This window comes from Ambystoma mexicanum, chromosome 6q (assembly GCF_040938575.1).
Source record: "Ambystoma mexicanum isolate Mex_15411 chromosome 6q, UKY_AmexF1_1, whole genome shotgun sequence".
Taxonomy (NCBI): Eukaryota; Metazoa; Chordata; class Amphibia; order Caudata; family Ambystomatidae; genus Ambystoma; species Ambystoma mexicanum.
Genome location: NC_090937.1, coordinates 1,098,501,661 through 1,098,517,172, shown reverse-complemented (window position 1 = coordinate 1,098,517,172; position 15,512 = coordinate 1,098,501,661). Strand labels below are relative to the sequence as shown.

General features: G+C 49.8%; 1 protein-coding gene across 3 annotated transcripts in view; it reads left to right on the top strand.

The window, feature by feature from the left end:
- The window catches only part of FIP1L1 (factor interacting with PAPOLA and CPSF1), a 708,522-nt gene extending 708,109 nt beyond the window's left edge, over positions 1-413 (top strand). For all 3 annotated transcript variants that reach the window (XM_069631658.1, XM_069631656.1, XM_069631657.1), the window contains one exon: positions 54-413. In XM_069631658.1, coding sequence (XP_069487759.1) covers positions 54-198 — 145 coding nt within the window. In that variant the 3' untranslated portion in view covers positions 199-413. The remainder of the gene's footprint in view (positions 1-53) is intronic.
- The last annotated feature ends 15,099 nt before the right edge of the window (positions 414-15,512 follow it).

Genomic DNA, 15,512 nt, shown 5'->3' with positions numbered 1-15,512 from the left:
ATTATTTTGTATGCTAACACTAATCTTAACTTCCTCTTTTTGTGTTTTTAAAGTACTAGCAGGCGTCGACATGATAGTGAAGAAGGGGATGGCCACAGGAGGCACAAACACAAAAAGTCTAAAAGAAGCAAAGAAGGAAAAGATGCTGGTGGAGAGGCTGTCACAGAACAAGATAACGATGGTGCGGCTGGCGATTAGCCAGGCGTGATTTTAGTTTATGCCCATGTACTATTGGACAGCTATGATTAAAAACAATTTCTGTCCAAAGTTGCAGGGATAGATGACAAATTTAAATTTTCTTTCTGGGTATTAAAAAAGAAAGTGGCTCTTAAATCTGTTCTGTTAGCATGCAAACATAATGTTCATTTGTTTTCAGTTTATTTTGCAAATAAAAGTGATTCTTTTTTTTTCCATGTTGCATGTCAAACTTACTGTTTATGTACTTGTTGTAAACTACTAGATAGTAATATTAATGTATACAATGGGTTCAGTGTGCAGCAGCCAAACCCAGTGCTGTTGTTCAGGGTCCTTGGACTTTGCTTGCAAATGCTACACAAATTATACAGCAGTAAGCACATTGCCCGGAGCATTACCTCCCAATGGATCATACCAGGTTTGCATACTTAAAATATTAGTTCATGAATGAGTAGCATACGGAAAGACGCACAAACCCGGAAAAAGAGCCAGCAAAACAATGATTTTGTGCTTGGTCTTGGAGACCTTGTATTCCCCTACTTTAAAGTCTCCCACAGTCACTCCTACACTTCGCCTACATGAGTGACATCAAGATGAATTCTTGTAAGAAATATGAAAGGGCACACACTAAAGAACAATGTGACAAAGCATAATCAAAGTGAACAAAGCACACAATTTCATAATTTGAGGCCACTGTAAAATTGTCTGCCTTACAAACATTCTTGGATTGCTAGTTTTGGATTGGAGTTGTGCGTTTCAGTTTGAGATTGCAAAGTATTGCTCAGCTGTGTTGTGTTGGTGGTTGCCCACAATTCTAAGAACTTTTAACCTCTAAAGGTGAGGCTAGGATTCTGGAGTGAATATTGTTAGCACAGTTTTTCTAAAGTCCACACAAAGGGACTTTATAAAACTATACCTTGGGCAGTTCGAGAAGCTCCAACTCTTAGTACAGGCCTGTACCACTCATTAAAGTGGTAGCTATTGCAGGGCAGCCAGACTTATTTTAGGAGGGAGACAGGACTGACACTAGGTAAAAAGAACTTGTAGCATACATATGGTCCAAAGAAACCCTTTTCTGATGCTTGTGCATCTGCTTAGAATAACATGCTATGCATATAGTATGCATCTTTTTTCAAAGATCGAAAAGTGACGTGGACATTTATTATTTATTTATTAAAATGTATAAAGCCCGCAACAGCCCGAAGGCATTGTGGCGCTGTTAAAAGACAGCATACTTACATAAACAGTACAAGGAGGAGGAAGGGACAGGGGGTGGGAGAGAATAGGGTAGGAGATGTGTTAGTTGAAAAGAGTGGTTTTTAGCATTTTCCCAGAAGGCTGGGATGGAGGTCTCTGCTGTGTTGGGTAGGGCATTCCATAGTTTAGGGGCTATGTGGGGGAAACCAATCCCACCCGCTTTGGCCCTTTTGATAGGTGAAATGCGCAGTTCTCCAGCATGGGGTCTGGCATGGATTCACATGCTCATGAATATTCCCTGTCGTCAGGCTGGGAATCCTCGGTAAAGAAAAAACCAGTATCAGTTTCGTTTCTGATCTGTCTTTCGTAGTAGTAACCAATCACTGGTCTCTGCGTCATACTGACCACAGCCAATGACTGCCCTCTACCTAAGCACCGCCTCTGGCAGCCATCTTCAGATTTTTACCGCACGTTCATGTGTTGGGATCCTCGTGCTATTGCTCTCGAGCGTTAGTGCTATTTTTTCACGTTTTTTCTCAAAAACTTCGTTTTTTTCGGTCAAAAGAGCCTCAAGCTCCACCGACTCTCCATCCGATCAACGGGGACCCGTGTCGGATTCGTCTGCGCCCCTCAAGGGTGAAGATTTCGTCGAGCTACGTTTTGGAGGACTCCAGAAGCTTCTCAGGCCCGGACATGGCCCAGGAGAAGGGAAGCTCGACGCCCGGAAAGCTGTTCAGGGTCTGCCCTGGATGCCAGCTTCAGAACGTCTTTAAGGAGGACGAACACTCCTTTTGTCTCTACTGCTTACATGAGGACAAGACGCAAGTGGAGAAGGACTTTGCGTTTTGCGGCAATATGTCGGAGCGGACCATGAAGGACCGCCACCAACGCCTCGCCAACTGGCTGGAAGGGAAGAGCCTGTCAGGCGAAAAGAGGAGGAAATCCGAGCGCTCTTCTAAGACCTTTGAGGACGCCCCGGCGACGGGGGTCCAACACAAGGCCAAGCACCGCGAGTCCGCTGGCACCGGGAGCGCCGAACGGTCGGGCTCTACGGGCGCCAGGCAGGGCGCACCCTCCCCGGCACCTTCAGCCGCGAGCCAATGCTCTGGGTCGGGTAAGAGGAAGGGCGAGCACCCGGCGAAGCTCCTGGAGAGGCCCCGGTCGAGCTCGAAGGCCCCATCGGAGGGGGAGCGAGGCAGTGTCCCCCCCCCCTCAAGATAAGGCAGTGAGCGCACCAAAGGTGGTGAAGGCCTTAATCCATCCGGCCAAGCCCTCTATCGATACTGTCGGGGCGGCCCTGGCTCAGCCTGTGGAGGCTACACCAGTGGTGGCGACCTCGGGGCTCAGAGTCTCCCTGCCACCTCGGAGGGAGTCCTCTTTTGTGCCCATCGATAGGACCCCCGTGAAATCCCCGGCGGGGAAGAAAAAGGGGGGGCAGGGCGTCGTCGTAGATTCGGCCTCAGGAAGAGCTGATCGAGGTCTTAAGCCACGGCCTTGGCGTGGATGAAGACCGGCCCGTCGGGATGGATCCCGACGCAGGTGATGACGACAGCGTCGAGGGTGACGACGGGGCCCCTGATCGCCCGTCGGATTCCCCTCTGCCAGCACTGCAAGACAACTCGGCGGCCATTTTGTTGGCTATACAGTCCTTATGCTCAGAGATAAGGACAAGACTACCGTTACCGACGGAGGAACCTCTCCCGTCGGGGGATCCTGAACCGGGACCTTCGGGTGTTCCCCCGCCCAAGAAGAGAAGGATTCACCCTCCACCTTCTTTTCAGCCGTCGCGACCCGTCCAGCCCTCCTCCCCGTCCACCCGAGGGGATGATACGGGGACTGACACGGCAGCGACGGGTACGGACGACGAGGTATAGGACGAGGATCTCCCGTCGTCACCTCCCACAGGGCTTCTCCGCCCGACGAGATTGGATCGTTCCACTCCATGATCGCCAGGGCATCCGAGCTTTTCCAGCTCTGCCCTGAGGAGAAGAAAAAGGAAGGATTCCTTTATCAACGGAGCGAGGCCAAGAGGAAGACGGTCCTCGCGGTGCCTCTACTGGACGACATTTGGGATGAGGGCCTCGCCCTCCTCAAGAACCCTTCCACTACGCCAGCTAGAAGAGACCGGTACGAGAAGAAGTACCGGGTCCCGGACGCGGCCCCCCCTGTGCCTCCGGGCGCAGCCTACCCCGGACTCTGTCGTCTCCGCGGCGGCCAGGAAGAAAGCGGGGGGGGTGCGGCCTCCACATCGACTTCCCCACCGGACGGCGAGGGAAAGAAATTGGACGCGATGGGACGCAGGGTCATCTCGTCGGCAGCGACGACTATTAAAGCGGCCAACGCCTTGGCTATCGTGGCCCGCTACGACAGGGAGCTATGGTACAGACTGGCTACCCTGCTGAACTTCCTACCGGACGACAAGAGGGCGGATGCCCTGGAGATCCTACAGGAAGGTGAGGTGGCGTCGGACCACGCCATCACTATTGCGACGGACATCGCCGACACTGGGTTTCGCCAGTTGGGCAACGGCGTGTGCCTTAGGCGGCGTGGATGGATCAAGGCTACGGACTTCCGTCAAGACGTACAGACCAGAGTCCTGGACATGCTGTTCGATGGGAACAACCTGTTTTGGAAAACAGTGGACGATTCCCTCCAGGACATTAAAGCGGACACTGAGACGGCCCGGGCCCTTGGGGTTCTGCGACGACGGACGCCCTTTCGGAGCAGCGGAGGCAAGGGCGCCTCCAAAGGTTCCGGCGGCGGTTTCTCCACCTACCGTCAAGCGGCCCGCTTGTCGTCTCAGGAGGCCTACAGAGGACGAGGCAAGTCTGGCGGACCCCGCCGTCGTCGCCAAGGAGGTCAAGGCGGCAAAGCCTCGTCGAAACAGGATTGAACCGACCGTTGGGTGCTGGACGCCTTAGCCCGGGGCCACGCGCTCGAGTTTCAAAGAAGGTGCCCGCGCGTCCCCCCCGTGGCCAGGAAAGAGCTTCACGTCCCTCAGCTTCTCCTGGAGGTAAAGGCGTTGCTCAGGAAGGGCGCCATCGAACTTGTCCCAAAGAGGCTTCGGGGCTCCGGAGTTTACTCGAGATACTTCCTCGTGAAGAAGAAGACGGGAGGATGGCGCCCCATCCTAGACCTCCGACGTCTGAACAAGTTCATCAAGGCGCAGAAGTTCCGGATGGTCACCCTCCAGCACGTCCTGGGTCAGCTGGAGGAAGGAGACTTCCTGTCGTCGTTGGATTTGGAGGATGCCTACTTCCATATTCCCATCCTAAGGGGGCACCGAAAATTCCTCAGGTTTGTGGTCCAAGGGCGTCACTACCAGTTCAAAGCCCTCCCCTTCGGAATACGGTCGGCACCCAGGGTATTTACCAAGTGCCTTGCACCGGTGGCGGCGCAGCTGCGCCGCGAGGGGATCCACGTCTACCCCTACCTGGACGACTGGCTCATCCGAGCCAAGACGAGGGAGCTCGCCGTGGAGCACACGGCAAGGACCGTCCAACTTCTCACAGACCTGGGATTCTCCGTGAATTACGCCAAGTCCCACCTGGTACCCGCGCAAAACGCACTGTTTCTGGGAACGAAGCTCGACACAGTGTCCCTTCTGGCCTCCCCGTCGGAGGAAAGGACCAGGTCCATCCTGGGCAAGGTACAGCGGATGTTGGTTTCCGATGCGGCCAAGGTGAGGTCCATCAAGTCCCCCCTCGGAATGATGTCTTCTTGCATCTACCTCATTCCCATGTGCAGGCTCCGGATGCGCCCGTTGCAGGAGTTCCTGGTCGCGCGCTGGATCCAAACGACGGGCGGCTTCAAGGAGAGGATCACACTCGGCGAGAGTTTCCGCCGAGCGGTCAGGTGGTGGAGCACCCGCACGCATCTGACGGCGGGCATGGACTTCCAGTCCCCAGACCACCAGGAGACAGTGACCACGGATGCCTCCCTGGAAGGGTGGGGAGCGCACACCGAAAATCTGCACGCGAGAGGCCTCTGGCTCCCGACGGAGAAGTCCCTCCATATCAACGTCCTGGAGCTCCGTGCAGTGTTCTGGGCCCTCAGGTCTTTCCTTCCGTCCCTCAAGGGCAAGGTGGTGAGGATCTTCACCGACAACACCACCACCATGTTTTACATCAGGAAACAGGGCGGAACCAGGTCTCCAGCACTGTCCAGGGAGGCGCAGGACCTGTGGCATTGGGCCGTCGCCCAAAGGATGTTTCTGGTGCCGTTTCATCTGGCAGGGATAAAAAACACCATCGCCGACTCACTCAGCAGGGAGCTGCGCTCGTGCCACGAGTGGGGAACTACGGCAGGATCTAGTGGATCGCCTCTTCCGACGGTGGGGCACACCCCAGATCGACCTGTTCGCGACGGCGACGAACTCCAAGTGCCGGAGGTTCGCCAGCAGGTTTCCTCAGGCGAGGAGCATGGGCGATGCTTTCTCGTTCCCCTGGGAGGGCCTGTTCCTCTACGCGTTCCCTCCTTTGCCACTGCTAATCCGGCTCGTCAACCAGCTCAAGAGGTCACGGTGCAGGATGATCCTCGTCACACCTGCGTGGCCGAGGCAGATATGGTTCCCGGACCTTCTGGACTTATCAGCGTCCCCGCCAATCAGGCTGCCGGTGGACGCGGATCTACTCTCCAGGGAAGGAGGCGCCATCCTCCACCACGACCCGAAATCGCTGAACTTGCAGGCCTGGCTCCTGCAGCGCTAGAGTTTTGAGGATACGACATACCGGCCGACTGCAGAGAGGTTCTTGCAAATGCCAGGGCGTCCTCGACTCTTAAATGCTACGGGCACAAATGGAAGAGGTTCTCTGTCTGGTGCCACGCACAGAAGATTAACCCTCTACGGATTACGGCCCCCCAGGTACTGCCGTACCTGCTGACGCTGGCCAAAGCTGGACTGGCACACGCGTCCATCAAGATTCATCTTGCTGCGATCTCCCGATACACCAGGACCACGGGCCGGACGTCCTTGTGGTCTCATCGTCTGGTGAAAGAATTCATGAAGGGACTGTTCAGATCGTTCCCGCCGGTGAAGGCTCCGGCCCCGGCGTGGGAGCTCAACGTGGTGCTGACCAAGCTCATGGGGCCTCCGTTCGAGCCTCTGCACTCGGCCCCGTTGAAGTTTCTGTCGTGGAAAACAGCGTTTCTTGTGGCCATCACCTCCGCACGACGGGTGGGAGAGATCCAGGCCCTTTCCTGCAAGGCCCCGTACTTGACTTTTCACGACACGAGGGTGGTGCTCAGGACGCACCCCTCCTTCATGCCCAAGGTACCGTCGGACTTCCATCTCAACGAACCCTTGGTGTTGCCTGTGTTCTTCCCGTCGCCTTCGTCGCCGGCTGAGAGGACTTTGCACTCGCTGGATGTGGCTAGAGCGCTGAAGTTCTACGTGGACCGCACAAAGTGTTTTCGGAAGACGTCACAACTCTTTGTGATTTTTGGACCTCTCAATCAGGGGAAGGCTCTCTCGAAGGCTTCCATTTCCAGATGGCTCTCCGGCTGTATCATGTACTGTCATCGGTTGGCAAACCGACCGCTGCCTGGCCGTCCGAGAGCCCATTCCACCAGAGCGATCGCAGCTACCACGGCGTTCCTTTCTGGTGTGCCCTTGCTGGACATATGCAGGGCTGCTACGTGGAGGTCGACGCACACCTTCACAAAATTCTACTGCGTCGATCGGGATTCCAGGGTCGGCCAAGCAGTGCTGCGCAACCTGTTTGCCTGAGGTGAGCCTGGTGAGGAGGTAAGATGCTTAATGTTGAGTTTGATGTAATGCTTAATGTTGAGCCTTTGCCACCTCCCGTGGTTGTGCATGTGTGTACTGCTATGTATTCTTTATTCATGAGCATGTGAATCCATGCCAGACCCCATGCTGGAGAAGGAACAAGTTACTTACCTGTAACTGTTGTTCTCCAGCATGGGTCTGGCATGGATTCACATGCGAACCCTCCCGCCTACCCCTCTGCGGCTCTTCACTTGGTCATACTGCCACTTCACGTGCTTCCAAATCTGAAGATGGCTGCCAGAGGCGGTGCTTAGGTAGAGGGCAGTCATTGGCTGTGGTCAGTATGACGCAGAGACCAGTGATTGGTTATTACTACGAAAGACAGATCAGAAACGAAACTGATACTGGTTTTTTCTTTACCGAGGATTCCCAGCCTGACGACGGGGAATATTCATGAGCATGTGAATCCATGCCAGACCCATGCTGGAGAACAACAGTTACAGGTAAGTAACTTGTTCCTTGGTTGGCATGACAGGTTCTTTTAGGATGCGAGGATGTGGGTCTGATGATATTCTCGGATAAGTATGGCGGGGCTTTGAATGCTAAGCACTTGCGCGTAATGGTAAGCATCTTGAATGGGATCCGTTCCTTGACCGGGAGCCAGTAAACTGTGTGCCTGGCCTGAGCGATGTGGTGTCTTTTAGGAATGCTTAGTGCTGGTCTGAGGGTGTTATTTTGGATGACTTTGAGTCTATTTAGATTTTTGGCCGAGGTACCTGCTAAGAGGGCATTCAATAATCTAGTTTAGCCCCAATGGTGGCTCTAGCTATTGAAAGACAGTTCTGCTTGGATAGGAAGGGTTGTACTGAATTTACTAGTTTGGTGGTGTGAGCGGAGGCAATAGAGCTGACATGTCGCGTCATGGACAGAGTGGAGTCTAAGTAAACCCCTAGAGTCTTTACTGAGGAGGAGACCGGGATGGAGGAGTTGTCGATGGTGAAGTTACAGTATTTACCAAGTTTGGATAGAGTTTCTTTAGGGCCGGTAATGAGGATCTCGATTTGATCTCCATTGAGACATAGCCCTTTTGCCGCCATCCACGTTTGTATGGTGGTGTATATCAGGTGGAGGGCTGCGGCGTCTTGGTCATAAGAGCCCGAGAGTGGTAGGAGTACCTGTGTATCATCTGTCAGGTCCCTGGGTAACAGAACGCGCCAGGTTAGGCATTACTAATTGCCAATTGTGGTTGTTAAAGCTTTGGTAGGTCAATTGCTTTGAAATGGTATTTCCTTAATATAATCATCATACCAGCTAGCAACTATTGTCCCAACTCATGATGGAGTACTTCCTGTTCAGCAGTGATTGGACTGCGACTACTGTGATGCAGTTTGGAACTTCAAGTGAGGTTCTAAATTGCCTTTCATTCAAGATCTGTTCAAGGATGGTCACAGCTCTCAAGAGTTCCTTTTAAAGCCAAAGAAACTTAAGGAAAAAACATCAAATTACCAGCAACCAATCATCTGAAAGAGCCAGTGATGTGAAAGTGCAGATAAGTGACTGAGGTTTTCTCAAAACCCAGTCTAAGAAAGTCTTTTTCTTAATATCATATCATTTAAGTTTAGTCAAGAAGGTTAATTTACTTACAAGAAGAGAAGAAAAGTCAGACTATCTCCTGCAACCTCTGTAGTTTTTAAGTGAAAAAATAGTTACAAGATAAAAATGAATGTGGTGCTTCTGTGCGCAGGCCAGTGTTGAAGTAATTTGTTATTGTCAGCTTGTGCGCGTGTCAAGTAAGCACAGCTGTGTAAATGGAAGCGTTCGGGTACATGTTGTGTGCCGGCCATGTTTGAGGAAAGGACCGTATAGCGCGAGGCGGCGTGTCAAGGAAGTCTGTTGCAGCCGTCTAGCCCGGTTCTCGACGGACCCGCTGAGGAGATTATTTCGGCAGAGTTGGAGAGCAGTTGATCAGTGAAGAAGGCAGTGGTCTCCTAAATTGTGCAATCCAGCGGCAGCAAGCAAGTTCAGATAGCGTGTGCGTCTGAGCTTTTAAACTGAGAAAATTAGTTCAGCCGTTTCTGTAGAGGATCTGAGAAAAGTAAAAAGGCATTTTCTAGTTTCAAGTTACTTTTATACAAGGCAATTGAATTGCATGAAGTACAGCAAAGGCAATGAAGCGATATTTGAGGAGAGTTTCATAGTAAACCAAAAGGCAAAGCAACAGAACTACATGAGGGCAGCAAAAGTGATTTGAACAAACGGAGTAAAGCTTAATGACGAGTAAGCAGCAGACGCATCAACTGATTAGAGTTACAAACCATTAGTAGAAGTTCAGCAAGAATTCAATATATGTTCAAGTGTTCAAAATTACAGAAGATGTTAGGCAACACAGAAGTTAGTTTGATTGCTCAAGAGAAGTGTAGAAGTCCTAGAGAATTCAGCGGTGGAAAGCAAATGTAAATGAGGATAAACCCTTTCAAGTGCCTATCCGTAAATAAACAGAGGATGTCGGGTAACTAGAGGTTATGGGAAGGTACATATTGGGAAATGTTAGAGTTCCAGTAGAGATGCTAATTATGCTGTCATTTGCAGGTATCCTGAGTTCGAAGGCGTCTAGAAGTTGAGGAAACCAGAGTTATCCTGACCGTTTATTATTTTCTCCACTTCCCCTTTTCCCCCGGTCTGGTTATCTCATTTAGTTGTATAACTTACTATTGGGTGTACCAGTTTGGGGGATCTGGCGGGCTATTCGTCTGCTTCTGCAGGATTTCGGCGCTGGGACCTGATAGAATGAAAGGCCCACGTTAAATACCTGCCTGAGCAGAAATGGAGCTTGGAGCAGATGCGTCATTAGGCTCCTTAGCTAAAATGCTTGCAGAGATGAGGGAAGAGATGTTGATGTCAAAGAAAGAGACTGTAGAATTAAGTGACAAGCTTAAGGAGTCAAGTCTTTTGGTGAAAAAGGAAGGTGTAGAGGCTGAGAAACCAAGTGTCTGGTTGGAATCCAAAAAGAGAACCACCGGTGTTATTTCCGGAAGTAGAAGGTGTTACAGTTGGGGGAGTTAGAGGGATGGAGAAGCGTGAAAGGGGTGTGCCAGCCATTTCTGTGGTAACCACTCCATTGGCTCCACCGGAGTGGTTCTCTGGAGATCAACACAAGTTTAAGTCTTTCCTCATGCAATGCTAATTGCATTTTGTGTGTAGACGTGAGTCGTTCCCTAATGAAAGAGCTAAGAAGGCTTTTTTTAATTTCATTTTTGTCAGACGAGGCGGCCGCTTGGTCGGTTCTGTTGGTTGAAGGAAGGGCTAATGAGTTGGGGAATTGGGAACTATTCAAAGCCGAGTTTAGAAAGATGTTTGATAGGCGTACATTGACTCAGAATGTGGACAGTGAGTTGTTAGAACTGTAACAAGGAAACAAGGATTTATCTGTTTATATTACTCAGTTTCGTGCATTAGTTTTAGAAAGTACTTGGCCGGAGGAGAAAAGATCTTCACTTTTCTATACAGTGGTTTGCGAGAATTAAAAGGATGCTCTGATGACAGTGGTAGAGAGACCAGGCATCAATGAGGAGTTAATTACCCTGGTTTTGAAATTAGACGCAAGATTAAGTGAGAGACGCCAGGAGCGTAGGGGATCAGTTCCTGAGGGGGAGGATTTGGGTAAGAAGTGAGCGTCCTAAGGTAGATGTAGTTCAAAGAGAGATCAAGGGTTCTGTTAGAGACAGTTTAGACCTCCATTAACTAAAGAGGAAAAGGACAAGAGACTGAAGGAAAATCTTTGTCTTTACTGTGGGGATACTGGCATTTTGTTGGGAATTGTCCCAGAACCCCTCGAAAAATCTTTCCATCTTTAGGAAGAGGTCAGATGGTAGCAAACACTATTCAGGCATCAGTACCGCATATCACAATAAACGTATCCTTGTTTTGGAAGGGTGGTTTGATGTGTGGGGGTACTTGAGTTTTAGATTCTGGGGCAACTGGCGATTTTATGGACAAAACTCTAGCCAATCATTTAGGGCTACCAGTTGTTGACAAGGAGGTCCCAGCACAAGTCAGAGCAGTTAAGGGGACACAGCTCAGCTTGGGGCTCATTACACAAACCACAGAACTCTTTGAGCTGAAGATTTCAGAAGGGCATTGGGAGTAGGTCATGTTTGAGTTAATTGACGCACATCAATTGCAAATTATCTTAGGTATGCCTTAGCTTACTTTGCATAACCCCTCAATAGATTGGGCTAAGGGGACGGTGGAATTTCGGTCTGAGTTTTGTTTGGTACACTGCGTAAAAGTTTGGAAGGAGTGTGATATAGGAGAGAAAGTGAGTCAGGGAGAATTTTCGCCTGGTGGAATAGCTGAGGAGCATATGATTGGGGCTGCGGTAGGAAATTTGCCTGAATGCTACCTAGATTTTGAGGATGTTTTTAGTGAGCGAGAGGTTAATGAGTTACCACTGCATCACTCTTATGATTGTAAGATTGATTTAGAGGAAGGGGCTTCAATTCCATGTGGCAGAATGTATGCATTAAAAGAGAGAGAATGAACATTTGAATACTTATTTGCAGGAGAACCTTGAGAAAGGATTTATTCATCATTCTCAATCGCCTGCAGCAACACCACTCTTTTTCGTGCCCAAGAAAGATAAGTCTAAGAACTTGCATAGATTATAGGGCCCTCAACAAAATAACTATCAAGAATCGTTATCCGCCTCCCCTGATTTCGACCATGTTAGATTCCATTCAAGGTGCCAAGGTATTCACCAAGTTAGATCTCCATGGAGCTTATCGCTTGGTTAGAATCAGAGAAAGTGATGAGTGGAAAACAGTGTTTCTAACTCGCTTCGGATTGTTCGAATACCAAGTAATGCGGTTTGGCTTTTGCAATGCGCCAGCAGCGTTTCAATATTTCATCAACAAGGTTCTGCAGGCGTATCTAGATGTCTTTGTAGTTGTCTACATCGACAATATTCTTATCTTTTCTCAGGAAGAGGATCTACCTCAGGAACACGTATGAAAGGTTGTGCTGAAGTTGCTGGGAATCATTTATTCGCCGAATTGGAGAAGAGTCAATTTCACACGACCAGATTGGAATTTTTGGGATTCAGAATTTCTCCGGCCGGTTTGGAAATGCATGCCAGTAAAATTAAGGCAGTTTTGGACTGGCCCGCGTCCACCTGCGTAAAAGATGTTCAGAGATTCATTGGATTTGTTCATTTCTACCGGTGGTTAATTCAAGACTCTTCGTCTGTGGTTACACCTCTGACTCAGTTGTTCAAGAAGGGTGTAAAATTCATCTGGGAGAAGGAGGCGGAGGAGGCATTTAGTTTTTTAAAGAGAAAATTCACCCCTGGATCGATATTATTACATCCTGATGTAGAGCAACCATTTTTTGTTGAGGCAGATGCCTCTGATCAGGCTTTAGGAGCAGTTATTTCACAGAGACATCCAAGTACGGGTCAACTACTTCCTGTAGCTTTCTATTCTAAGATGTTTTCAAGCGCCGAAAGAAAGTACACCATTTCTGACAGAGAACTTTTGGCTATCAAAGCAGCGTTCGGCGAGTGGAGGCATTATTTGCTTGGAGCTAGACATAAAGTGACGGTGCTTACAGATCATCAGAACTTAACCTTTCTGCGTTCAGTGAAGGCCTTCATGCAACGCCAGCTGAGATGATCTCTTTTCTTCATGAGATTATGACTTTGTGATTATCTTTAAGCCAGGGCGACAAAATGGTAAGGTGGATGCCTTATCCAGATGTAATCCTGGAAGTTCCAAGGATGATCCTTTTACCCCAGTGCCTCTGCTTCAAGATAGTAACTTTAGGATTTCTGAGATTCAAAAGGTGTTGAGTTTAAGTGATCAGGTGTCGAAAGGAATGACTGCGGAGCAAATGATGGATCCGGCACGAGAGATCAAGAATGGTTTGCCATTTGTGAATGCAAGGTTATTTTTGCCTTCTGAAAAGATGCGAGAGGAGGCTCTTCAACAGTGTCATGACTCTTCGCTTTTTGGACATCCAGGTTTTAGGAAAACCTTAGAACTATTACGTAGAGAGTATTGGTGGGAAAGGATGCGTAAGGCCATTTTGAATTATGTGAGAATGTGTGAAATCTACACGCGAGTGAAGTCAGAAAATCAAAGGCCAGCAGGGTTGTTGACTCCTCTACCCATTCCTCCCTGTCCATGGCAAATCATCTTGTGATTACATTGTGGATTTGCCTCTAGATCAGGGCTGCACTAAAATGTTGGTGGTGGTTGATGTGCTCTCCAAGGCCAGTCATTTTGTTCCAATAAAGGGTTCAGCTACAGCCACTAATTTAGCACAAGCTTTCTTGCAAAATGTAGTTAGATTACATGGGCTTCCAACACAAGTGATATCAGGGGTCACAGTTTGTGTCCAAATTCTGGCATGCATTCTGTAAGGAGTTGAAAATTGAGGTCTGTCTAACCACTAGTTTCCATCCTGAGGCGAATGGTCAAACCGAGAGAGTGAATCAGGAGTTGGAGAAATATTTGCGTTGTTATCTCAAGACAGATGAGCGTTGGGTGGAGTTAATTTGGTTGGCAGAGTTTTGTTATAATAGGGCAAAAGATTCGACTACCATGTCGCCATTTTATTTAAACCAGGGGTTTCATCCCAGATTTCTTAGGGATGTGAATTTGGAGGAAGTGGAAGTTCCTGATGTTGAAGGTAGATTAATAGCCATGGTTGAGAATGTTAAAAAAACTGTAAGCGATTTGCTGATCGTAAGCGTAGAACAGCTCCAGGATATCAACCAGGGGTTATGGTTTGGTTTTCCAGCAGGAACATAGCCCTGAAGGGTAAAGATTGTTTAGTACAGAGTTTTTGGGGCCATTTGAAATTGATAAAGTTCTTTCGAAGGGATTGTGTCCTCCGACGTATTTCTCATCTTAGATATCTCCTTCCAGCTCTGCTGGCCTCGGAAATTTTTTCTCTAGAGGGCGCTGCGCGTCGACGTCCTCCGAGTCGATGTCCCTCGACAGCCGCCGTATCGACGTCATCCTGCCTATAAAGGCCGCGCGCAGCGTCCGCTGCTCAGTTCCGTTTTTCCGCGCTTACTCAGTGCCTCGGAATACCGTTGCTCAGTTCTTGTCAGATGAATCCTATTTACATCGAGTTATTCGATCCGTACTCGATGGCTTCCTCGTCGGAACCGACAACTCCTCGATCCGGCTTCAAAAAATGCTGAGATTGTGGAAAAAAGATGTCGCTGACTGACCCTCATAGAGTTTGTCTGTGGTGTTTGGGAGCTGAACACCATTGTTCGGAGTGCGAGGACTGTGTCCACGACAGCTAAGGCCCTGAAGGAGCGTAGGGGGAAGCTGGAGAAAGGAAAGACTTTTAAAGCTTCTTCTTCGTCGACGAAGTCGAGACACTCGTCTCCTCGTCACCATTCGCGCTCCAGGTCTCGGAGTGGGTCCCATCACTCCTCGAGATCGAAGCACTCGAAGAGGAGACGTCGAAGATCCCCTTCTCCGTCTTCCTCTGTTTCGCCAAAAAGAATCCCTTGCCCCACGAAACATAGTTCCCGGGCTGAATGGGAGGAATTCCGCAAAAATATGATGAGCGTCTTCGAGAAAGCGGCCTCGACCCCCTCGAAGACTGCCGAGAGCGACCCGAAGGTCAAAAACGCCACGAGTCGCAGTACCCGGCGAAGGAAACCTCTTGAGCGCGTCTCGAACCTCGAGTAGGACTATGACCTCCAAACCTTCCTTGAAGGTTCCGTCAACGCCGTCGACGAGGGTTCCGTCGACGCCGAGGTCGGTGTCTTCGCCGTTGTCGAAGGGACCTTCGACACACGGGTCTGTCGACTCGACGCCACCTTCGACACCGGTGTCGACGCCAAGAAAAGTCACGGTCACGACACACCCAGTGACTATCCCCAGGTCCTCTGACGATGGCTTCGAGATTGTCGAGTAGAATCCCAATTCTGTCGAGGTCATCGAGGCCTCCGCCTTTGTTTTCGACGCCACGCTCGAAGCCTTCGGCGTCGACGACATCGACGTTTTCGAGGCCGATAATGACAAGTTCGGCACCCTCTGCCTTGGAAATGGGATTTACTCCCTTCATGAGTTCAGAACAATTGAGAACTATGTCCTCAATTTTGGAAGAGGGTGAATTGTCTGAACAGGAAGACACATTTGCGTTGCAGGGACCTGTAACCCCAATTAGAGAAGAATTTCCCTCTGAAGAACGCAGGTTAAAGGATCTTCATGATTCCTTACATGAGGCAAGTGGGTTAGACACTTCCCCTGAGGTGGAGTTTGCTAGGCCAGACCCGGGGGAGCATGCTGAAACCCCCTATAGAGCCTTAATGGCCAGGATCTCAGAGTTTATGTGGTGGTCTGCTCCTTCACAATCTTTCCAACAAGAT